The sequence below is a fragment of the Electrophorus electricus genome, chromosome 1 (assembly GCF_013358815.1).
Source record: "Electrophorus electricus isolate fEleEle1 chromosome 1, fEleEle1.pri, whole genome shotgun sequence".
Lineage (NCBI taxonomy): Eukaryota > Metazoa > Chordata > Actinopteri > Gymnotiformes > Gymnotidae > Electrophorus > Electrophorus electricus.
In genome coordinates this window covers 6,587,299-6,612,500 of record NC_049535.1, presented here as the reverse complement: position 1 = coordinate 6,612,500, position 25,202 = coordinate 6,587,299, and the positions used below count along the sequence as shown (strand labels likewise).

General features: G+C 45.1%; 1 protein-coding gene across 2 annotated transcripts in view; it reads left to right on the top strand.

Annotated features, from left to right (window-relative positions):
• adamtsl3 (ADAMTS-like 3) overlaps window positions 1-25,202 on the top strand; it is a 96,882-nt gene that overhangs the window by 47,489 nt on the left and 24,191 nt on the right. For both annotated transcript variants that reach the window (XM_027019845.2, XM_035526907.1), the window contains exons 4-17: window positions 1,345-1,472; window positions 4,291-4,336; window positions 6,050-6,286; window positions 8,332-8,458; window positions 11,061-11,135; window positions 13,254-13,411; window positions 16,174-16,285; window positions 16,791-16,929; window positions 17,272-17,322; window positions 17,813-18,017; window positions 19,225-19,372; window positions 21,252-21,336; window positions 23,911-24,200; window positions 24,287-24,416. In XM_027019845.2, coding sequence (XP_026875646.2) covers window positions 1,345-1,472; window positions 4,291-4,336; window positions 6,050-6,286; window positions 8,332-8,458; window positions 11,061-11,135; window positions 13,254-13,411; window positions 16,174-16,285; window positions 16,791-16,929; window positions 17,272-17,322; window positions 17,813-18,017; window positions 19,225-19,372; window positions 21,252-21,336; window positions 23,911-24,200; window positions 24,287-24,416 — 1,931 coding nt within the window. The remainder of the gene's footprint in view (window positions 1-1,344; window positions 1,473-4,290; window positions 4,337-6,049; window positions 6,287-8,331; window positions 8,459-11,060; window positions 11,136-13,253; window positions 13,412-16,173; window positions 16,286-16,790; window positions 16,930-17,271; window positions 17,323-17,812; window positions 18,018-19,224; window positions 19,373-21,251; window positions 21,337-23,910; window positions 24,201-24,286; window positions 24,417-25,202) is intronic.

Sequence of the window (25,202 nt, the reverse complement as noted above, 5' to 3'; positions counted from 1 at the left end):
AAGTTTGAGGTTTTGGGAAGAATTCTTCAAAACTCTGCTTTTAGTCTTGATACTCCCTCACTTCCGTTCCCATGGCGACCTTGTATTAGGCACAGATTTTCGAGGAGTCTGTTTTCTAGAATGTTAAGGCTTACAGACAGGATGTCATATTATGCACGTATATTAGTAGTGAAAGGAACCTCGACTGGCTGTTCTGTGGTTTTCGTACACTAGTATGATAACCCTATCACTTAATTCAGAATATGAGTTTAAACAACCGTGTCTCAGTGAAACATGTTTTCGAAGCTCTGTTTGCTGTTTGCTGTTTACCTTGTTGTTATTTGTAACAACCTTCATATTTTTTTGCTGAGCCCTGGAAGCTTTTGAGGGGGGCCTTCTTCATAAGCATACGGAGGCAAGTTGTCTGGAATATCAGCTTGTGGGATTTGAAGTGGGTAACGGATTCCAGGAGGCTGTGGTGGGGGGTGGGGAAACCCAGCTCATGTTCAAGGCCGTGGTTTTGGGGGTACACAGACAAGGCTTAGCTGTTGACGGCACTGTGGGGGGGGGGTTGTCACCATGCATAAATAATATCGGTGGAGAAATGGGTGCTCCCCCCCTACAGGAGCGATTCGGTGTGCAGTCATAAAGAAAAACCTCCCCACTTTTGCACGGGGCCAGTCGATCTACTCCAGGGGTGCTCGAAGGATCACACTGTTTTCTGTTTTCATACTACTCTCTTTATCCGCTTCTCTCTCTTAAATTCTTCTTTCCATCTATCTATCTCCTTCCCCCTTCATGAAACGGAAGGCTCCTTCAGCGCTCCTGGGCCGTGGGCCTGTTATCAAGGCCCACCACCCACAGTGAGGCAGAGCTACTCGGTGAAGTCAGTTTTGTGTGTGTGTGTGTGTGTGTGTGTGTGGCTAACCCCCCTCTGTGCAGTGTGCGGAAGATCTATCCTTTAGATATGATGGCCAGGGTGGCTGCTGGAGTCGACAGGCCCATAAACACTTGTGCAGAGCAGTCATGTTGCAGATGCTTGTTTGGATTTGGACTGGGGTTTACTCTAGATCTAGAGCGCAGAATAGGTTTTGGTCCAGCCAGTCTTTCCTCTGCCCGGACATAGTCATATTCCTTTTTACCTTTATCTGCTTTTTTAATTTTATGAGCTGTTTTATTTTATTTCATTTTTTTTGCAAATCGGGGTTAGGAATGTGCTTGGATGGGGATAATAGAGCAAATGCTTTCTTAGCCTATGCTCACTCTGTGTGTGTGTGTGTGTGTGTGTGTGTCTGTGTGTGTGTGTGTGTGTGTGTGTGTGTGTGTGTGTGTGTGTGTGTGTGTGTGTGTGTGTGTGTGTTGCAGTCATCGAGGACTACACGCTCAGATGTGGAGCGGGAAAATGGCTGGGACGCTTGGGGATCGTGGAGTGACTGCTCTCGTACCTGTGGGGGCGGGGCCTCCTACTCCCTACGCAGGTGTCTCAATGGAGGGTCAGTTATCCCCTGCACAAACACGCGCACTCACATTCAACGCGCTTGCACAGGCATTTGTTTCCCGCATACACACCCTCCCCCACCGCAACCACCACCCCTTTGGGATTCTCACTTGCACCTTGCAGGGTGTTACTTCCAAAAAAGGCAGGTCACGTTTCCATTCTGCTCTTGTTGCTAAAGTCACGAGATTTCACACCATCGGCACGCTGAGCCTTCCTCCCCGCTCTCACAGGTCAGTGCCCCGGATGCCGGAGGCGCGTGAACGCATGGGAGTGATGTCAGAGCCGCGGCGATTATGCTTGGCACACATCCTCCCTGCACAGGCCTGTATCCAGGGAGGGCGGAAAATCTGACAGGGACTCAGGATCTCACAGGCTTTCTCCGTTTTTCTTTGCTGTTTTCCCCATGCGCCTTTCCCTGTCGCTCCCCCAGGTCCGGTATCTCCTTCTCAGAGTTGTTCTCTCTCTGTCCTTTTCCCTCCTTATCTTTCTTTATCTTTCTCCCTCTGTCACTCTTTCTCTTTCCATCTGTCTGTCTGTCTTTTTCCAACTTTTGCTGTCTTTATCTTTGCCTTCCCCCAGGATAAAAAAAAACGACTTTGTTAATTATGCATTCTTGATAAAGTGGTAATTTCATGTTACCATATTCACTACTGCCAAAAATACGTTAATTATGTGCATAATTTACCATATATTATGGAGAAAACTCATTAACTTGAGGAGAGAAAGACTGTGCTGAATCCCCTGAAATAATAAAGTAGACTTCCTTTCCATAATATTTTTACTTCCTGCAAGTCCCTTAGTAAATTATTATGGCTGGTTTCTTTTAATTAAAACATCTTATTTGATTTCTCATTGTATTGATAAAACAGTGTAATATTGTGAAGGCCCAAGTGCCGCAGGTCACAGTGTAGGACACACAGACTTGCTTGATGGAGACAAACGTTTATTGACAAACACCGGCAGTCCCGCATAACATAAACTGTGAAAGTGAACATGACCACTGACTGACAATAAGGCACACACTAACAAGGGTTTAAATACATACAAACGAGACAAGACTAAACCGATGCAGGTGTGTGTTTAACTCGGTTACATGGTTACAAACGAGACACAATCGAAGAACTCCCACGTCATGCGCTTGTCCACGTGACTAATGGAAGGGGCTCATTAATATATTACTTATTACCTCGTTTGTTCAGTTTTGTGTTAAAGTTCTTCTGTTACTCTCTGTGTAATTCACAGGTCTTGAGAAAATAAAAGACTCCAAACTTAATCTTGATAATTAGAGCAAAGCAGTGGAAAACTTTAGATTTCTCTCTCGTCTTTTGGAAGATCAAAGGCTCTTTTACTGGAGATAATGATATTTTAACTCACATTATATATGAGCTAACTGCTGACTTTTTTTTTTTTAAACTCTTTTATATTTTTTCCATTAGTCAGAAACTTTCAGCTTAGATGGCAAATGTGTGGGACTTGCTTCAAGAAGCAGTAATGAGTGAATCTTTCAGTATTTTGAGCCCCTTTTTAACCATGTTCTCTGCTCTTCCTTGGGAGATTAGATTTTGTCTTTCTGAATCGAATGCTTCCTTTATGCAAAGATGTGTTTTCTGTAGGGGTGTAGGGTTTCTTATGAGACACAGACGTATCTCATGTCAGGTTTCCCTCACCAGTCCCTTTCATGAGCCCCACCGACAAAGGAGACTAGTGTTATTCAGCAAGATCTTTCCGCAGTCTTAATGTGATGTGCAATGTCCTCGGAAGTGTGCCTAAAGACAATCCACTTTTGACAATGAATATTATTGACTAACTTTATATTTTGCTTAAACCAACACAAAGAAAGCCCAAATTAGACTAAGACGTAATCCTGCTATGTAATGACTTTAGCCAGCATGAAATTTGAAAAATAATAGTGGTGCTGATCTTAAAATAATATGTGCACACGCTACTGAAAATGCCACGAGCTACAACTCATCTCACTCCATCTGGCCTCAGTAGATCATTAGTGACACATTAGTTGAAGATTGGGGCCAGTTTCAGGTCAGGCTGCAGTGTAATTGCTTTCCACTCATTGCAGGAGGAGCAGGACGTTACTCTATACGGCTGATTTCATGGTCGGCGGATGACATGATTCATAGTTTCATAGCATTCAGGAAACATTGGATTATCCTCCTGGTTAGGGGGACTGAGAGGAACAGAAGAAGGTGCTCTGGGTCTTTGCCCACACACGAACATATTTGGAGCCAAGGCAGTGAAATACAGCATAAGGGAGATACCATAATACTATAGAGAGCTACGGCTGCCCCCGTGCAGCTAAGCTACAATAACAGAAAGTGTTTGGACGCAACAGGTCCAGCAGTCATGACTTCTGAGTGCATGTTTACTGTCCGTTCGTAGAAGGCCAAAGGTCATTGCCAGAGAGATGCTGAGAATAGCCTGAGTGACCCAAGGAATGGCGGTGAGGGTCACACCATTATGCGAGCTCGCTGGATCACCTCTGTAGGTGTGAGATCCTGCCAAAGCCTTGGCAACGCTGAGCCACACGACAGGGGCCATCCTAAATTTGAGCTGTGTAAGCAAGCCATATAGAAGCACCACAAACATACAAATCCAGGGGTAACAAAAAGGTTTTACACTTTCAGGTCAAGATCTAAACGTGCCGATGTGAAGAAGTGGATGCGATCTGAGTCGGGTTTGGGCATCTAATGTTTTTCCCACAGCAGAACGTTTCCAAGTGAGCTGGGATTCGCTGAATAGCAGAAGCAGGAGGAGAAAGGCTTCGCCCTGCTGATATCTGCCTTCATCTTGCTTTGCAGGAATTGTAAGGGGAGGAACATCCGCTACAAGACCTGCAGTAATACAGTGAGTCATTCTAAGACCCCCCCCCAAAGGATGTTGCATGGTGTGCCTGATTAAACAAAATACAGTCAAAAGTGCTAAACGCATCGGTTTTAGTTAAGTGTAGACACTACCCTATGGGAATTCAAATGGTTCAAATGGGCAGTTCAGTCTGATGCAGAGGAATTCTATCAGATGAAAGCAGTTTTTTTTTTAAAACATGCCAAATCTGCCACTGGCCCTAACCTTGTATATGACACCTCACGGTTATCAGCCATGGATGTGGATTCCACTGTAGGTGTTAGTTTAACATTGAAGATTATGGGATATTTGAGACATACCATATAGCTACTGGAAAGAACAGTTTTCTTCTGCAATCTTCTGTCTAATTGCATGTGTAGATTTGAAGGTTTGAAGGATATGCAAAAATTCTAATTGCTTTCCAATCCACAAGTGCATAATAATGACTGTTTTGTCCTCAAAAACATCTCAAAACTTAAAGATTAAGTGTTTTGGTTGCACACATCCTCAGAAAAAATAATCAGGACCAAAATACGAACAAGTAAGGACCTTATCAGGTTGCGTAAAAAAACCCAAAAAACTCACAGTATCGTTCCCACAAAACTTGCAGAATTCTCCTGGAGATGAGTGCTGACACCGTCTGGCAGAGTTTTCATAATTGCAGCTGGTAAGATGGGGCTCAGAATGGTTTAGAGACTGTCAGCTATGTCAATTGCCCTGTGCTCTTGTACCGTGTCTTACCCAGAGCTTCCCTAAGCTAGTCAGAAATAGAAACTTCTCATCCAGGTTTTTGTAAGGCATCTGGTCAAGCATCTGGTAAAAATCTCTTTCACTGATCGATGGAAAAAAAAAATGGGTTTGCAAATAAAAATGGTTTTACATTGTGTAACTAGCCTCCCAAGTTTTCACTGAAGAAGTCATCTGTCCCTCTCAGTGCATTATAATCAGTGGCCTGTTTTTCTACCATTGATTTGGGTTCATCTGGGTTCATGGTCCACCTGCAGCTGCCTCGATTAGAACCAGTTGGGCAAATGTTCCTGCATAATGTTTGCGACGCTTCTGTCAAAAATGATGGATGTGGAGACCGAGTGTTCCCCGTCAGCCTTTATAATCGGCATCGATGGGGTCTGGCTCCCGAGTTGATTTCCGAGGCTCTCCACTGTTTATTTCTCTTTCTGACCCCATAGAGGAAGTCGTATTGTGTTGCACTGAAGGATGTTTGCGGAGTTGCCTCAATCGGGAGCGTCTCCTAGGCTGGCGAGTGGGAGGCTGGCACACTGAGGGCTTTTAGAGTCGTGATCAAAAGGAAGAAGCCAAAAGAAAGAGAGGGATCAGCTAACTGATGTGTCCTTAAAGACCCGTTCAGATGCCAGCTTTTGGCTTTAGGTCACTGGAAATGGAATTGACACTGACAAGTTTAAGACCAAGAACTGATTGCATAATTTAGGAAAAAGAGTCCTTAAGCATTGAAAGCAAGAATGGAGGTCAGTTACTGATAGAGATCTTAAAGGTTCAGAGTTATGTGTCTGAGTCTTGCGTTTGTATTATTAATGTATATATCCTAATGAGTGCCCATCAAAAATGTGTCTTTTGTCAGATATTGTTTTGTCAGAAGCAGTACTTTGTACTAAATTGAGGAAAAGAGTTAGTCGTGTATCTGCCATGTTGAGGTTCATGTCGTCAGGCCGTCTAAGGAATGTTTGTTCCTCCAATCAGGACTGCCCTCCAGAATCAGGTGACTTCAGAGCTCAGCAGTGCTCCGCCCACAATGACATCAAATACCAAGGGCAGACGTATGAGTGGATTCCAGCGAGCTATGACGCCGTCTTGCTCTGTGCTCTAAGATGCCAGGCTCGGGGGAAGAGCTTGGTGGTGGAGCTGGCACCCAAGGTGCTGGATGGCACCCGATGCCGAGCAGAGTCTCTGGACATGTGTATCAACGGCGTTTGTCAGGTGAGTGTTGTCATGGTGATACACTTGTAGTTGGTGGAGATATGTGTGCAGAGGTTAAGGAATACCAAATTGTTTCCCCATTTCATTTCAGCTAAAGCCAGATGGGTGAAATCTATATCCAGGTAGGGAACAAAACAATTAGATTAGGAACAAGTTGAGATTCTAAAATAAGATATGCGTGATCTATTTTGTTCAACACGAATAACATATTTTCAGAAAATAAGAGAACCCATATTTTGCCGTTATCGTATGCAGTTGGGTATAATCGGGAGGGAAATGTTTGACTTACGTCTCACAGTTGAACAAATACATTCTCGAAGGGTGTCTCCAAGGATCCTTGATGGAGCCCCACAGAGCAGAGTCAGGGCTTGAGGTAGACCACGGACGCAGGCCAGCAGAGCGAGCCCAGCTGCCATCTAGAGTTTGTTTGAGTTCTCTCTAAGCCCCAGTTAGATCCAGGCCCTATGAATTGTGCTTACTCTCATCCATTTGAGTCATACTATCAATCTCTATTACATCTCCCGAGCGCTGTGTAATTGTATTATGGTTTTCCATCCTGGATGTTTTTGGAGCAATTGATATTTCCTGCCCTACTGATTGTCAGTAAACGTACAGCAAAAATGAGAAGGTAATGTCAAAAGATATAAAAATACTTTATCTTTGAATGACTATATCTTGGAGAGTGTTGATGATATTTCGGGGGGTTTATTTGCTGTCTGGCATGCAATTGGAGAATACGTGTGTCCACATCAACTGCACTGCCCAGTCAACTGCATTTTTAATTTCGCAGTCTGTAGTTTTTGCATATCACAGATATTCCAGCTTGTAGCTTGTGGTGCTCAGGTGTTTGTGAAGATTGTTCAGGTTTAGATGGAGAAAAGGAGGTGAGACAGAGGTAATTAGGCCATCTTTACTAGATGTATGTCATGAGAAGCAGACAGGAGCAATATTTGGGACAAGACGGTTCTTCCGAGATTGCATTCCTGTAAGTGTGTGCATGTGTATTTGTGTAAGAGAGAGAGTGTCAGAGAGAGAGAGAGAGAGCAAGAGCGCAAAGGAGGAGGCAGTCTTGTACCCTCAATTTAACAGAAATAGAGTTTCCATTTGACCCTGACTCGAGGGTTTGTAGAACAAATATGCATAGCACTTCATTTCCGCCAAGAGAAATGTCTTGGAAACTGGTCAAATTATCTGCCTTGTCTGAACGTTTGCATTTATTTAATGGTTATTTAGTACTACAGGCATCTGAGTAGACAGCTACTGTAACAGTGCCTGAAAATGACACAAAATGTAGGAAGTATCAATGATTTGGATCACCTGAGATGACCTGAGCCCCAGGATTTTGCTGTTTGATTGAGAGTCACACTGAACAGCTTTTCTGATATTATCTTAGTCTCCTGCTTCTTGTGACGGATATTATCTTCATCTCAAACTTCCTGTGTCTGACTTGACTTACCAGTTATCTCATGGAATTTTTGAATAACGTCGCATCACCGACCACAAAAAAACAAAACAAAACCTCACCACATTTATTTAACTATATACAAGTTTTCCTGATTCACAATGTCCCTAATTTGACCCTTGCCCCAAAGCAGACTCTCCAGAGTGCCTTAAATATGGCCTCACCGTTTGATTGCTCTCAATTGATCTCATTTACTGGGGTTACTGGATAAAGGCTGAAATTTCCTTCAGGATCAACCAAGGGTTATCTTATCTTATCTCAAAATTCCGTCATTTGCCATCGCTCACTGCCTTTCCCATGACGTAGTATGTCTTGGTTTGTTTGTTTTTTTTGGGGGGGGGGATTTTTTTTTAGTTTTATTTATTTTTTGTTTTGTTTTTTGATTATATATACTGGAACTAATGGGCTCTGATGCAATAGCTACACTACACCAGAACAGCATTACTGTCCTGTGCTGTAAAAAATATATCTTCCTCTCCCTCTTTTCTCATCTTCCTCTCCACCTCCTCCTTTCCTTCTCTCCTTTCCTCTCTTCCCCTCTTCTCCACGCCTGCCCCACTGATCACCGTATCCTGTGCAACAGGAGGTAGGCTGTGACAGACAGCTGGGCAGCACCACCAAAGAGGACAACTGCGGCGTCTGTGGAGGAGACGGCTCAACCTGCCGGCCGGTCCGGGGCCAGGCTCTGCCCCACGTCTCACCCGAAGAACGTAGGTGAACTCCTCACGGATTCTTCCCTTTGACTCATCCAAGCTCAATAGCAATGCCTCTTCCTCAACCGTGCACAACTTGGCACATACCTCAGATCAGTGGTTGCCTGTCCTGGTGTGCTATGGCCTGGTGAGAGTCTGAATTAGAAGCCTTGCCATCTGCTCTATTGACTCTTCCAGATGGACTAATACGAATGCTACTGGGATGCAATCGTTGTTTTGCATGCATTCTTTTTTTTAGTTTGCTTGTTTTTGATTTTTTTGTTAATGTTTCCTAAAACGTAATGCAAAGTTAATAAGTATATTTATATTTAGTATTGTGGTTGGCAGGAGCATAATTGCAGAGCTTTACAATGGCATTTTCGATGTTCTGGATTATTCTGCTTCCATTTCCCCCCCCCCCCAAAAAAACATCTCTAGTTACTGGATAAAGGCATTTCAATTTGTTTTAAATACTGTTGTGTTATGCTTTTGAGGCAGCCTAAGTGTTTACTTTATTCAGTGCATTGCCTGTAAGTATGGCCTGAGGTAGAGAATAAAGAAGTCTTTAAAAGTTTTGGGATCCCCCCCCCCCCCCCCCCCCAAGTATTTTAAGGCCAGTTCTGCATGCTTCAAGTTCCATGGTCTTTGGATAATGACGCAGGCGCTGGCAGGTTTATTTGCATACTGGATTTATGGAGCAGCCAGCATACGTATTGTTTAACATGTTGGGAAAGATGGTGTTTTTGGCTCCCTTCAAAGAGTTATTGATCCCCTACAAGGCAACCGACGGGTTTTTAGTAAGTAATCCTCCTGGTGACGTATAGCAGCTTGTCATTCAGGAGCTATTGCATGCGCCGTAACTCTTCCTCTGTTGCTGATGTCGTTGTTTGGTTTTGCTTACTGGGTTTTGGACATTTATGGACGTATTTGAAGGTAATGGGATATGACTGTAGGGGCTTGCTAGTCTTATCCAATAAAGCGTTTGCGTGTTCTTTTTTTCCGCCTGTTCTACGTTTTTCTCACGTAGGACATCTGAAATGTTGCCATTGAAAAGAACACGTCATGCCCACTGCATCATTTTAATTTTTTAAAAAATAATCACAAGAAATCTGGTTCGCAAAAGGCTGTCACTGTGTCACAACTTCGAAGATGTGCTCAGTTCTGCAGTGGAAATAGAATATAGTATAGCATTGGTCTTGGAGAGGCCCAAGTCTACATGTCGGTATTGTCTGGTGAAAACCTGCCAACTGCGGGCCAGACAACCTTTTTAACCCATCAAACAATCTGCACATAGAACTCTGATTAAAAAACACTGGCCATTTTGGTGCGGTTTTTTTTTTTTTTTTTTTTTTTTTTTTACAGTATCATACTACTCGTTTGAAGAGCTTATTTAACATCTAGTATAGAGTGACCCGAAGCAAGCGCGCAGCGCCCTCACTAAGAGCCGTCTTGCTGATAACCCGACGCGCGTAATCCGATAGGTCGGTTCTGTCCAGGATCTTGCACCCTATTGGCTGTCGCTCAGGATTCCTGTTCGCCGCTTTCCTCCGTGTTAGTAACGCAGTAAAAAACGCCGCTAATGAGTCGCTGGCTACTGTGGTCCTCTCGTTCTCCCAGAACATTGGCTAGGTGCTGCATTCCTGAAAGACGGGCCGGAAAAATAGACACTGCTTTTATTGTTGATTTTTGTTTCTTAAAGTGTTTTTGCACACTTGCGCGCTAACGTTTATTATTGCATTTGGTTAAAGTGTTTATTCTTTTAAAATACTCTGCCACATTGCATTGACTGTGTGACTTTGAAAGCTAAAGCACAATTCGTCCCATAGTATGTCTCATTTCACAATGCTTTAATCGAGTTTTTCTCTTTGCCAGACCACTGACCATATCCCAAAGCTTTATTTCATTACAGCCATTAAATTCCAGGACTTGCCGATGGTTTCCAGTTATTAGCTGTTTTTCCGCCTTTTTCGCTCTGTGTGTGTGTGTGTGTGTGTGTGTGTGTGTGTGTGTGTGTGTGTGTGTGTGTGTACGGGAGTGGGGGCAGGAGAGTTGAATTTCATTGCTGGATGCAGTAGCCACCACCAGGCTGGAAAAACTGCTCCTTGCTAAAAGCATTATCCCAGCACCTCTTGGTAAACCTCACTCTTCATATAGGGATTTCCCTCAGCCTCTGTGATGGGGCTTTTTTTTTTTTTTTTTTTTGGCTAATCCGAATAAAAGTGCTTTTACTTGTAAGTAAACTGGCAGCAGTCCAGCAGCAATTAAAATCCTGTGTTGTAAAATATATATCGTTAGGCGTGTAACAGAATGTATAGTATGAGGGTTGTTCATGAGTTAATAGCTACATCAGCTACAGAGGAAATAGTTTCAGCTCCCCTCCCCTCTCCTCTCCTCCCCTCCCCTCTCTTCTCCTCTCCTCTCCTATATTTCTGGAAACATCTTATCAAAATTAGTGTTAGTAATAATCGGGCTAATACTGAGGGCCCATTGCCCATTACAGCAGATGAGAGCAGGCTTCCACTGGCTCTCAGCAACTGTCCCTTTAGCACCTTTTGGGTGGCGTTTTCATTGGCTCTGTCCTGTCATTGTAATGCTCGCTGTTGTTTTGATCTTGATGTAGCCACCAAGACGGTGATTGAAGTTCCACTGGGCAGCAGAGGGCTGAGACTCACAGCCAAAGGACCAGATATCATAGGTATGTTTTCTGTGTTTCTCTGTCCATGCTCTCATCTCCTTCCAACCAGTCCACTGGGACAAACAGTTGAGGAGTTTCATTTGAACTGTTCTGTAATTTAGGGTTGGGTCTGAGGTATTATTTCTCAGAGAATCATCGAGATCCTGACCACAGTTTATGATTAATGACCTTTTATGATGTTTCGTGAGGACATGATGCGGACTGATTAATGATTAATAATGGCAAAAGAAGACATAATTTGCTGCTTTTCTTCTTTGAGTTTGTCAGCTACATTTATGACTATAGTGTTGTCTTTTAACAGACTGGGTGTTATTGCAGGCGAAAAGGATTCTGTTTGCGTTATAGAAGTTGTGAATTCTCAGGTACTGACGCAGTTTTACTTGAGGGATTGCACTCTCTAAATGAAGCCAGTCCTTAAATTAGTTTGAAACAGCTTCCCTTTTCCTCTTTGCGTTTCTAATTTACACTCTTCTAGGCCTGCCTTACTCCTCCCTCTGCCGCTCTCTTTTCTTCACCTTCCAAGTCTCCAAGGCTCCAGACCTGTCAGGTTTTCTCAGGGTGTGCACTTACCCCTTTGCTATGCTGCGTGAGAGAGGGGCATATGACTAGAAGACATTAGGCAGAGAAGCGCATAAAGAATCACAGATTTCTTGTGAGTGTGTGTGTGTGTGTGTGTGTGTGTGTGTGTGTGTGTGTGAGATTAATTTTCTACATCAGACTCAAGGCAGAAGTTGCAATCCTGTGTTTGTGGTTGTAGAAGTGTTGTTTAGGGTAGTAGTAGTGAAGGAGGGGCAGAGCTGAGTGGCAGAACTAAAGGAACTGGACAGAACTGTGGACAGAACTGTTCTGGTGAGCTTGATTGCAGGGGCCAGGAAATGGCTATCATCCAGAGTTCCATGAATATATATATATATCACACACACACACACACACACACACACACACACACACACACACATATATATATATATATATATATATATATATATATATATATATATATATATATATATATATATATATATACAGAGAGAGAGGAGAGTTATCATGTTGCCCACCCCCACATGCACACAAACATACATGCACAAACAAAGACACATTTCACTTCCAGTACTAGAATTGCTTTGATTTTCCCCTTACACACACATACTGTTCTTGGTGAGTTTTTATGCTCTGGGCTTTACTGCCATCTTGGTCGCACACCTATGGCTTTTACTGAATGTTTGCCTTGTCAGACGTCTCAAAAAGCGGGGTCTGGTTGCCTTTAAAATGACTTCCACACATCGTTTATTTAATATCAGGAAGCTCACAATATGGATCTGGAAAAGTCGATTGTAGACGGAAGGGTAGAGAAGGAAAAGAGCACAAGACGAGAGAAAACAAAGCAGCAATGGTTCAGTACCCAGCAGTCAAGTTCATGAACTCGAGAGAAACTAAATATTATCAGAAGCTATTTAGAAGTGGATAATCATATTTTCTCTAGACATGGTAGGATTTTGGTGTTGAGAACTGTTACGATTATGAATGGTTCCTTAACACGAAACGTCAAAGTCGGCATTATTGTTTAATCACTTCAAGTTGTAAAACTGATTATTTCTTTGTGGAATTATCATGCACAATCCTGACAATCTGAGACGTGTAAATAATGGAAGAAAAGTTCACTATTTAATCTCTTCCAAATGGATCATTTGTTTTTTGGAATGGCTTAATGTGTTAGTGGAACAAATGCAGAGAGCACTATAAGCAGGGGAAAAGAGAGGAGAGGATCGACCTGAAAATGTGGCAGCTTTGCCAATAAACAGCCGAACACGATTAGGCCCCTGCTCAACACAAGCTTTCTTATTCTTTCGTGCTTGTTTTTCATTTTGGAGGGGAAAGTTTTAACCGAAGAGATCAGTCAGTTAACCATTCGCATTGATTTATAAAAACACACCACCGGTTTCAAGATTTTCTGTACAACGTGAAAACAGATTGTAAATAACTCTGCCGGCAAGGATTTGAAACTGTTCGGCTATTAGTGATTTGAACTGCACCTATGTTATGCGTTCAGCAAACGGTTGGTTTTCTTTGTCAGTTCATGGAATAAATCACCGTAATGGTTTTGTGGCTGTTTGTTAGTGATTGAGGCCCACACAGCGAGTGGCAAGAAAGAGGAGGTGGAGTTCAGCTCGGCCGGCTCCTACGTCCTGGCCAACAGCACCGTGGACTTCCAGAGGGGTAACGAGAGGCAAGCCCTCCGCTCCCAGGGGCCCCTTTCTGCGGACCTCACCATCAAGGTGAGCAGCAGCGGGGGCAAGTTCGAAACTACGGGCCGGCGAAAGTGGGTCGGGGACATTTAATGGTTAGGCAGGTAAACAGTTTAGGAACATTTAATGTTCAGCGGGTGGAAGTGTTGTTTTTTTAATGAATATTCCATCTTAGCTCTGTAGGGCGGGCTGGAGTGGATTGATTGATGAACATTCTCTTGTGTTTAATGAACATATGGTGTTTTGGTGAGATTTCCACACATTCTCGTTGCTCTTTTCAGATCCTTGATAAGATAATGAACGGTAGTCATCAGGCTGTTAACAACCGGGAAACATGATAACTACAGCATCCTTTCCGATTGCCGCTCCAGATGCATAGGCTCATTAGACCTGGATGTGGATGTGAGATTGGGATTAGGACCAGATTAAGATTAGGCTCTAGGCAAGAATGTGCTATTATGAGATGCTCACCTTGCTCTTGATCTGTTGACACTCTTCCTGCCCCTCATTACTGTACACCTCAAGACATATTTTTGATTTCTGGTGTAATTTAAGCGGTAAAAGGTTTGTGAAATTTTTGGAACTTCTGCACAACCTGCTACAAAAATGTGATCTGATCTTCATTTAAAATATAATAATACACAAAGGCTTAATTTATGAACAACAAGCCCACTGATGCAGTGAAGAATCTAGGTCACTGATGGAAAAAAGTATAGAAACGTCTAGAATAATGACCCCTCAAAAAGAGAGTAATTAAAGTGAAGCATTTCCATTGTGGGCCTGATGTGCCCTGCTTGTGGGAAAAAAAAAAAAAAAAAAAAAGGATATTGGCTATCTACCCTTCTACACTCTTCACAACAGAATTGTGTTGCTGTATGTGTAATATAACCCAATCAAAAGAAAGTTCAAAGGACCTCAGAGGAATCGTTGTATAAGAACCTTTGAAAACCACTCGACGCTCGAAAAGAACACACAAATAGCAACCATTGCTCCTGTTGCTAATTCATCAGTGGTTCTGCTTTCAGTAGGAACGGGTGTCCTACACAGATAAAAACAAAGACAGTGCCCATTCCTCACATGGACCATGAGACCAGATCAAGATCTGCAGACATCTCATGCAACTGATAATCCCTGCGTTCAGGAGCACACTGGAAAAACATGAAGGAGGAGGATCAGGAAGCCACTGCTGCTCTTCAAATAAACAAGTAAACAAATCAAACCAGTCAAATAAAAGATATTCTTGCACATGTCTAGTTTACCATACAACATCTTCTTGCTTATCTGCCGAGGGAACAAAGTTCAGTGGGACACATGAGTTAAAAGCTGAAGTATTTGGAAAATAAACATGGCATTATGTTTGGGGAAAAAAAAGAAATGCATCAGATAATCCAAACCTCATCATAACTGTGAAAATGCTGAGATGAGTGGGATGGTGTTTGTCAGCTCTGCGTCCTCAGGGCTTGGACGGCTTGGAGTTATTGAGCGAGCGATGAACTTCAAGTTGTATCATGGACTTCACTAGCAGAATGTCAGACTGTCTGGCTGTAATCTGAAGTTTGAAAGAGGATCCAAGACGACAATAATTCAAAACACGGGAGCAAAATGCCAGAGTGACTCAGATTATGTATTTTAGAAAGACCAGGCTGGAGTCTTGGTCTGACCCTTACCATTGAGGTGATATGGGGTCATCAGAGATAGACCCTTTAGGAAGCATTCTCAAGGCATACATGAGCAGAAACCGTTTCTTAATGGATCAGTACCTTCTAACCTCTGCATGACAGCTACAGACAACATTTGTATAAAGGATCTACTACTTACTGAAGATGAAGGATCTACTGGTTACTGAAGATAAAAGGATCTACTAGTTACTAATGATAAAGGATCAAGGTTTTTTTTTTTTCAAAACTAACCTTGCTTGTGTCAGCAATTTGTAATGTGCTTATTGTTAAATAAGATGTTTTTTATTGTGTCTAAAAATTATGATGTGAAGATCCTTGACAAAAAAAAAAAAAAAAAATTCCAAAAGTTTTATAGAGTTTGTATCGTAACCCAGTGTGTCCTGATATTGTGCTACTAGTCCCTATTCCAGTGCCGATCTCTATGATTATATGTATTGTGGCTGCATTGTTTGATAGAACTCTCAGCAATGTCTCATGTAGTCATAAACCAGAGTCACTCCTCATAAAGATGAGGAAACCACAAGCATGTCTCTTACAGCAGTCTCTGCAGAGCCATATGTGTATTGTATACATTGTCAAATGCTATTATGCCATGGGTATGTATCTCACTGAATTAAGTTACACCCAGATTACCGAGCTCCAGAATTATGATCGGCTGCCGGTGTCACCGCCGTTTAGCAGTAATTGAACATGACTCATTTCTCTTGCCAATTGAAGAGGTACGCATTGGCCTCTTAGCTAATGGTTACAGGCTCGGAGGCTGAGGCTGGGAGAGATTGAGTGTTAAACAACATGCCGCGATTCACACGGAGCTGATGAGGTCACCACGTTCCAGAGTTGCGCTGTGGCCTGCTGATTGGGTGCGTTTCATGTCCTAAGTGTCAGGTTAGATTTCGGTCTGAGAAGTGACTCAGGAACTAATTAATATGTGAGGACACCATGTGAGAAACAATTGGAGCTGTAGGGGTTGAATGAACGTTTTTAATGCATTATCTCAAATGAGGTCATGGGTCCTGGTAAGTGCTTTTATGTGAATTTTTCATTTATCTTCTGCTGCAGGATTTTTGTATGTTGACTCAAACGTGTGATCAAAGTCTTTATGCTTCATACCAGCTGAAGTACGCAGCCCCCAAAGACACTGTGCTACAGTACATGTTCTACCAACCCATCCGCTACCAGTGGAGAGAGACGGACTTCTTCCCCTGCTCCGTGACCTGTGGAGGAGGTACAGCAAGCTTTGGACCTGAACTTCTCAAAAGCTTAGAAGGGCTCGGAGGAGATAGAGGTCTAGACCTGTGCAACGCAACTGGTTTTGCTTCTCACTACTCTAGTGTTGTAAGCCAGCAGATACCTGAGCAGCGGGCTTTAGCTGTGGACCTGGGTTTCAGTCCTATCTGGACGACTATGGGCAAAGGGAGGGTTTGATATTCAGAGGCTGCTTACATGCCAAGGGACAAAGCCAGAGCGAGAGCCAAATGCTTAAGCCATATTCTTTTATATATGGAGCCTCTGTTTTCTCTGACCCTCCAGGGCACGCCATTAAAAAAGGATTTCCTCAATGCACTTTTCCTCATAAAGTAAAAGACAGGCTTCCTTCTGGCTCTAGTGCAGCTTCTTCCTTTATCTGGAAACTGTCTGACGAAAAGTATTTGTCCTTAGAAATAACCATGCTTATAAAATGAAACGGCTCGATGAGCAGACATTCAAAATGACTCTGAATAACTTCTCAGGCTACCAGCTGAACTCAGCCGACTGCGTGGACATCCGTTCCAACAGATCTGTCCCGGAGCACCACTGCCATAGCTACCCAGAGAACACCAAGCCCAAGCCCAAACTTAAGGAATGCAATATGGATCCCTGCCTTGAAAGGTTTTGGTCTATCCTCCACCCCCCTCCCACCCCCACCACCTCATATTTTTACCACACAGGCTCCCAGCGATAGATATCCATGGTCCGTGTCAGGTAGGCTGCCAAACAAAGCAAACATCAGGACAATACTTTGAAGTTTTCCTTTATAAGGCGAACGTACGCCATCTGACAGTGACGCATGCGGACTAATAAACCGGCTGAGAGGCCGCATAAGTCACGTTGCTTGACATATGTGCCCCCTCCAACACACACACACTGCATGACACACCTGCTTTTTTCAATTAGACGGTGAAGACGAGCTGAGATTTGGCGCTGACCACTGTTGTCTGTTTTTCTCCGCAGTGATGGCTTCAAGGAGGTGATGCCTTATGATCATTTCCAGCCTCTACCACGGTAAGCCGGTTGTCACGGTGACCGCTGTTTTACCCAGAGCAGGACGGCTGCGCTGGGATCAGCTGTCCGCTGGACCTGTTTACATTAGAACGTAAAGGCCAAAACTAATCCCAGCTCATATGGATTGATGTTATGAAGCAGGGATCCCCAACGATGAACTTCTCTTTACAGCTCTTTAATTAGCTAAACATGAATCATGGGGTTGGGCTGTGTGTGTACCTCAGTCCCCCTCAGACCTGTGAGTGGGTCCTACCCTCAACAGTCTCCCATACGAACCCAGATTAGTTTGGCTGTCAGGTCTGAGAATCAGTAATTGACTTGAAATCAGCCTGAAAAGAAAAAGACCCTGGAGATAAACTAGTGTTGAACTCAACCGATCTGAACAGAAGTAAAAAGAGATCTATTACGGGATCTATTGCAGCACGTCTCGTGGATGAATGGGCGTGAGTGTGTGTGTGAGTGGCTGATGGGTACCCTTGCTGCCGTGCAGGTGGGAGCAGAACCCCTGGACGTCGTGCTCAGTGTCGTGCAGCGGGGGCAGCCAGGAGCGCAGCGTGGTGTGCGTGGAGGAGGACATACAGGGGCAGGTGGTGCAGGTGGAGGAGTGGAAGTGCACCCACTCGCCCCGGCCGTCCACCCAGCAGAGTTGCAACCCGTTCGACTGTCCCAAGTGGGTGGCCATGGAGTGGTCTCAGGTGCGCCCAGCTCACGTGTTCACGTAGCCTGCTGTAGCTCGCCTGGTAGAGCAGCTAATGAAAGGTATTAGAAACACCAAGGTCATGGGTTCGATTTCCAGTACTGTCATACTCATAAAACATGTACGTTGCTGGAAGTAACTGAAAATAGGGCTCATGAACAGAATTTGTGTTAAAACAGTGTTGCGCAGAAGGGCCAGCCAAAACCAGCACAAATACAAGGTGCTAAGCTAACTTTGAACCCAACCACAACTTCCGAGAAAGACACTGAACACACTGCTAAACACACACCAGTGGCTGTGTGGACGAACTGTAGAGTGTGTAAGAGTGATTGAGGTCTGTGTTAATGGGAGCATAGGTGAGAACAGGGCTTTAACTTCACTGATCACTAGATGTTATTAATGCTTCCGTTGCACTTGCTTGGAATGTGATTAGGTTGCCCTTTGTTATAGGGGAATTTCAGACTTGAAAATTACAGACTGTAGCCCATCGGCACAGACATTATTACTCCCCACCCTGGTCACACTGGTTGAATTCTAGCTACAGGGCCCCTGTAGATGATGTGTTCGAGATATTTTCGGCATGGCTTTAACACCAGCAGTGCCATGGTTGAGTTGGTACGAGTGTATCACACACTGCAGTGTTGTTGGAGTTGCGCATGTGCCAGCGTTGGGTTAAGAGTGGTCTGGCACCCAAACATATCCAGCAAGGTTCCTTTGGTCAGAAATGACCACGGGGGTGGAATTGTAGGATGTAAGACAACAGCTATAGTCTCCACCCGCATCTGCAAGGCACTTCTAATAAAGAAATCCTGGGTGCTGCATGTGAATTAGTCCGTCATAAATCCATTATCACACACCCGCACATTCAGTAACGTTGTAGTGTAGGCGCTTGAATATCGCTGCAATATTGAGAGCAGAGAGTTTGATGTATTAGAAAATTATGATAATTTTTACCTGTTTCTCTATGGGGTCTCTCTGTGGTGTGTGTGTGTGTGTGTGTGTGTGTGTGTGTGTGTGTGTGTGTGTGTGTGTGTTTGTGTGTGTGCGCACGTATGGATTTGTGCGCGCGTGTGTGGGCACGTGTGTGTATGTGTATATGCGTGTAAGCATGCATGAGTGTGTGTGCGTGCCTGTGTGTGTATTTACGTGCTGTGTTTGTGTGTGTGCGCGCGTGTGTGTTGCGTTACACGTGTGTTTTCCTCCAGTGTACGGTGACCTGTGGGCGGGGTTTGCGTTACCGTGTGGTTCTGTGTATTGATCACAGAGGCCAGCACACAGGGGGCTGCAGCTCCAGCCTCAAACCGCACATTAAGGAGGACTGCCTGGTGCCTGTCGCATGCTACAAGCCCAGGGGTAGGTAGTGGTCACCACGACGACGAAGGCCGGGGGGGTGGGGATGATGGGGGGGTGGAAGAACAATAAAAAGACACAAATAGGATACAGTAAGAGGATTAATTTGAGATAGTATGGTAGTCTCATACAGTCTAATGACCTGCACTAAGAATCATGGGAATGTGGGGAGGAAAACTGAATATATTACTGTTCATTGAGGTGTCCATTTTGCCACTGCAGTTGTGTGTGAGGCCAGACAGCGTTTGAAATGTCACTCATTTATTGCCATGAGCTGTGAAGAATGTCACTTTTGAAAGTGTGCTTGGATGTGTGCTGAATCTTCCCTTATACAGTCTGCTAGGGTTTGTCTTACTTTGTTAGCCTTTCTATTTGTTCGTCTCACTCTCTCTCTCACCCTTACTCTCACTCTTGCAAACTCAGACTTAATGTGTGCCATTCCGGCTGTCTCCCCCATATGACAATGTGCCGTGCTTCAGGAGAGCATAAACGGTTCACTTAACCTACAAGATCCCAGAAATAGAACAGCCGTGTTTTCCCTGAAGTCGCGCCAGACATAATCCTGAAGGCCTGTGTGTCAGTACCCTTCACACTGAAGGCTACTGAGCTCATGTCTACTTATAGTCCCTTTGAACCAGGAAACAGGACTATACCTCACCTGCAGCTAACCGGCCCTTCACAGCGTGAATGTAACATGAGACCGCCGCACCAGGTCTGTACTGACAGGATATAATCAAGTTGAGTCAAAAATGACTCCAAATAGAACAACCAATTTGCAAATCCCGATTTACACATTCCTTGCACGTCATTTTGCATTCACACTTAGTTCACTCCGGCGGAGTTCGGCGATGGAGCCCGTTCTTCTCATCGGCTCGACTCGGCTGTCTGCTGCCGGGTCAGACGTCTGTCAGACTGCCATTAGCAAAATCACACAAGCCCCCACATCGAAGGCCAAAGCGTCGGTCTTCAGAACGTCCTCTCCTGAGCCACGTTAAACAGCCCTGTTTTACTGCAGCCCCTGCCGTTCCCACAAGCTGTGATAATCACTTCCCGGCTCAACAAACGCCCGCTTGCAAAAATATTCGATTGGCACGTGCAGATTTATGCAGGCCTTTATTAGCCGTTTTCGGGACGAGGGGGAGTTTGGTGGCTCGTTTTGGCAGAGTGTGGGCAGCTGTGTGGTGGGGCGGGTTTAAGGGCTGTGGCTTTGTGGGATGGTTTCTTCTCTTTTGGATGCGGTTGGGTGTTGGAGTTGGTGTGGTTTGAAGTGGTTTGAGTTTGTGACCGGCAGGGTTTGTTTAAAGCAACGCTCGGAGTTGGATTGTCAGTCAGAGATTTTGCGGGCCAGTGGGGGAGCGTGTTTGGTCGCGTCCTCTCCTAACCATGTCCGTTCCTTGGGAAATCAATCCCGACTGTTCTCAGAACAGGACTGCATGGAGAGCCGTGGTCATCGGATTTAGGTCTGCACATGAGGGGGACTTTCTGTTTGGTGCCTGGCTCTGTTATGGTGCACTCTTTTGATGAAAGTGCACTTTGACGCTACGTGTTGGTGGGTGAGCGGTCATAAACCCCAGAACACTTGTAGGTGCGGCGTTTGTCAAGCACGTGAATGAGCTCCAGTGTTCACTCTGGCACCACAGAGCCTTTTCTCCTCACGTTTCTCGTGTGGTGCTGTGTCCCTGTAAGATATGGACCACTAAAAGCAGGGCTTTGTGAGCTTTCTGTAGCACCTGCTTTTGAATCTGAGAAGGCTTGGCCTACTTTTTAGGCAGACAGTGTTGAGATACACAGCAACCTTTTGTATTAGAGGCCTGAAAAGGTGACCATGCATTATGGTACAATTCATGGTTTGATTAATTTCTGTGTGTGTGTGTTGTTACAGAGAGTGTACCCGTAGAAGCCAAGCTTCCCTGGCTAAAACAAGCTCAAGAACTGGAGGAGACCAGAATTGCCAGAGAGGAGCCAACGTGAGTTCCCTTCAAAACCTATCAAACCTCTGAAACAATACAAGTAAAACAGGCCACACCCCATGACATAATACATGTCATAATTCACTGCACCCATCTCTTTTAGCTCTGATTGGCAGTTAACGGCACATGTTGAAACATTAAAGCAGAAATCAGTTTCTGTGTTCTTTGTTTGACACATACGCATATTGTTTTACTGGAGCTCTGGAACTAGTGAAAGCCTGAATGAAATGTCAGTATTTCTGCTGCAGATGGACAGTCCCTCCGTGGACTGGCAGGCGTCACTTTGTTGTGCACATGCGTACCTGTGCTGTGCTTTGCATTAGGAAACTGTTCTCTAACTTACACTGGGAGCGCTGGGAGCGCTGGGAGCGCTGGGAGGCATGCGGCAGCGCCTCCCACAGCAGGCTGCACACTCCTGTCACCAGCTTTGGAACGAGAAGGCGCGTTATTTGCTTTGGCGGAAGTGGTGACGTAACGAAACATCCTCAGCTGCGTGCGAACCGCCTACCTCTCATCACCTCTGTGTTTCTTCAGTAGTGTTTCCATTCGAAACACACCCCCGCCCACACACACACACACACACACACACACACACACACACACACACACACACACACACACCCCCGCCCACACACACACACACACACACACACACACACACACCCCCGCCCACACACACACACACACACACACACACCCCCGCCCACACACACACACACATACACACACACACCCCCGCCCACACACACACCCCCGCCCACACACACACACACACACCCCCGCCCACACACACACCCCCGCCCACACACACACCCCCGCCCACACACACACACACACACACACCCACACACACACCCCCGCCCACACACACACACCCACACACACCCGCCCACACACACACACACACACACAGACACACACCCGCCCACACACACACACACACACACCCGCCCACACACACACACACACACACACACACACCCCCGCCCACACACACACACACACACACACACACACACAGGCACAGACACACACACACACACACACACACACAGACACGCCAAAGGTATTGCTGTTATCTTTCCCCATCTCTGAAACGATACCTCCACTAATAGCTGCTGAGGGAGAGAGGACATCTTAATGCGCCTGCACCCACCCCACTCACACCCCACCCCACCAGAGCATCCCACATCCCACCCCACTGTCTCACACCCCACCCCACCAGAGCATCCCACACCCCACCCCACTGTCTCACACCCCACCCCACCAGAGCATCCCACACCCCACCCCACTGTCTCACACCCCACCCCACCAGAGCATCCCACACCCCACCCCACTGTCTCACACCCCACCCCACCAGAGCATCCCACACCCCACCCCACTGTCTCACACCCCACCCCACCAGAGCATCCCACATCCCACACCCCACCCCACTGTCCCACACCCCACCTCAAAGCTAAAGCCTGTTTTCTCAATTACCCCACAAAGCTGTTTTAATTCTGACATCATGATGTCCCCCTAAAAACACTCCAATAGACCAAACACGACATGTTTGGGGCTTATGGGGAATTACAGGTCTCATAAACCTTAATCCCTTAAGCCGAGAGTGTGTTTGGACAGCAGGAGTTCAGGGGGTGTGTGGGGTCCCACTTCATCCCTCAACTCCCTCCACAGCCATAAGGCTTCTCACCGGCGCTGCAAGGAGACATTCAAGCCAACAAAAAACCTGAAACAAAAAAGAGGAGCTAGCAGGCTGCGTTCTTATGTCCTTCTTATGCTCACTGTGTGGCGAGGGAAGACCTCTCTGGCCTCTCTCTCTCTCTCTCTCTCTCTCTCTCTCTCGTTCTCCCTCCCTCTGTCTTACACTGCAGTGAATCAAATTACGCATGGATCGGATTAGCCACGAATGTTCCCAGAAAAAGCCCGTTTTCCACTTGTCCGAAATGCAGCATGGCAAAGTCATTCTGTGGTTCATTAGGAGTCTTTGTGATGTCTTTTAATATTGTGAGGTTTAATCTTACTTGAACTCGTTTCTGGAACAAAGTGTGCTGGCCTAAGTTAGGGTTATTTTTAGTGTCATAACCCAATATTATTTTCAGATTTACATTACATATGGGCCCAGCTTGGAATTAAACATCAACATTATATTGTACTGGAGGTTAGAAGAGTCGGTGGTTCATGTTTAGTTGACATAACCTAAAATACCTAAATCCTAAAATACTGTCTAGAGTAATTTGACAGCAATTTGGAACATGAGTAAATGTGGAAAAAAAATATTGTTTTAAAATGATTGCAAATGTCTCCCATCTCTATGTAGTTTTCCACTGTATATGAAAAAAATATGTTTACCTATATTTATAGGTGTATATATATATATATATATATATATATATATATATATATATATATATATATATATATATATATTTTATATTTATCTACTTTTATGTCTTCCATATACATACATATGTGACTATACATTTTAACGGGATAATTGATATTGTGAATACAGAGTCTCTGTGTGTGCGCGCGTGTGTGTGCGCGTGTGTGTGCGCGCGTGTGTGTGCACAGGTTCGTCCCGGGCCCATGGTCCGCGTGTAGCATGTCGTGTGGTGTGGGCCTGCAAAAGCGCCCAGTCAGATGCAAGGTGCTGCTCTCCTTCACCCAAGCTGAGGTGGACCTCCCCGATGAGGAGTGCGGTGAGCAGAAGCCCCCCCTCCAGAGGGCCTGCAGCCTGGGCCCCTGTCCTGGGGCCCCCACATCCCCACGGTGGCCCCTGGAGACACAGCCAAGTGCACCGCAGCAGGGCTACCTGTGGCAGTACAGCAGCTTCTCAGCCTGCTCCGCTTCCTGTGCTGTGGGTGAGTCGCTCACACGATTGGATGTGGATGAGATGCAGTGCGGAAGAACATTGTTTCCCTAAGACACCTTCTGGCCTGTCTCTCAGGGAGTCAAACAGCTCTGGTTCAGTGTGTGAGGGCAGAGGGACTGGGAGTGGTGGATGATGCAGTCTGTGATGATTCTGTCAGGCCCCCTGCCATGGTTCGTATCTGCAACCCGCAGCCATGCCCTGCCAGGTAGGCCATCCCTGCAACCTCGCCAGCATGCCCTTCATGACAGTATGACAGTTGTGCCGACATTAACCCAGAACACCCATTGATGCCTAGAACCTTTTGCTTATTAGCATGAAGTGGAATGTCTGATAACTGATAGTATAGATCTCACCAATGCAGCTTTTGCATCATTCAGCAAGCTGTCGAGGTCAAGTTTATTTATTTAGCACTTTTGACAGCACAAGTTATCGCAAAGCAGCTTTACAAATGTGGTGGTCCATAATGAGAAGCTGAGGGCGACAGAGGCAGGGAAAAACTCCCTAGACTGGGATTAGGTTGAAACCCTGGGAACACCAAGACTCAAGAGGGAACCCATCCTCCAGTTCGGCCCATCTAATTCCAGTCTATACGTTATTGTAATACTTTTAGTCCGAGTATCCACTTCATTGTAGATGTGGAGCCTCCATTACTCCAGTGGTTCTAGGGTGGGTGGGCTGTTTCAGAGATGGTGGTGTGGGCACGTCGGTTGTTGAAACCAGAACATTTTACGAACACTGTTCTTCCCTGAACACTCTTTGTAACATCTATGCAGTAACATGCAAATAAAACAAAATGATGAAGGTTAAATTTGTCAAGGTACAGATCACATGAACGGTCCATATACAGTGACTGAGCCAACAATTAGCATGTGGCTCTGGAGGGTATCTACAGAAGCACAAGTGTCCTGCATTTGTACTGGATTACTGGAAATCTAGTGTGAATGCGTTCCCATTAACAATTTGTTTGAGTCACAGAAAACCCATCAAAATG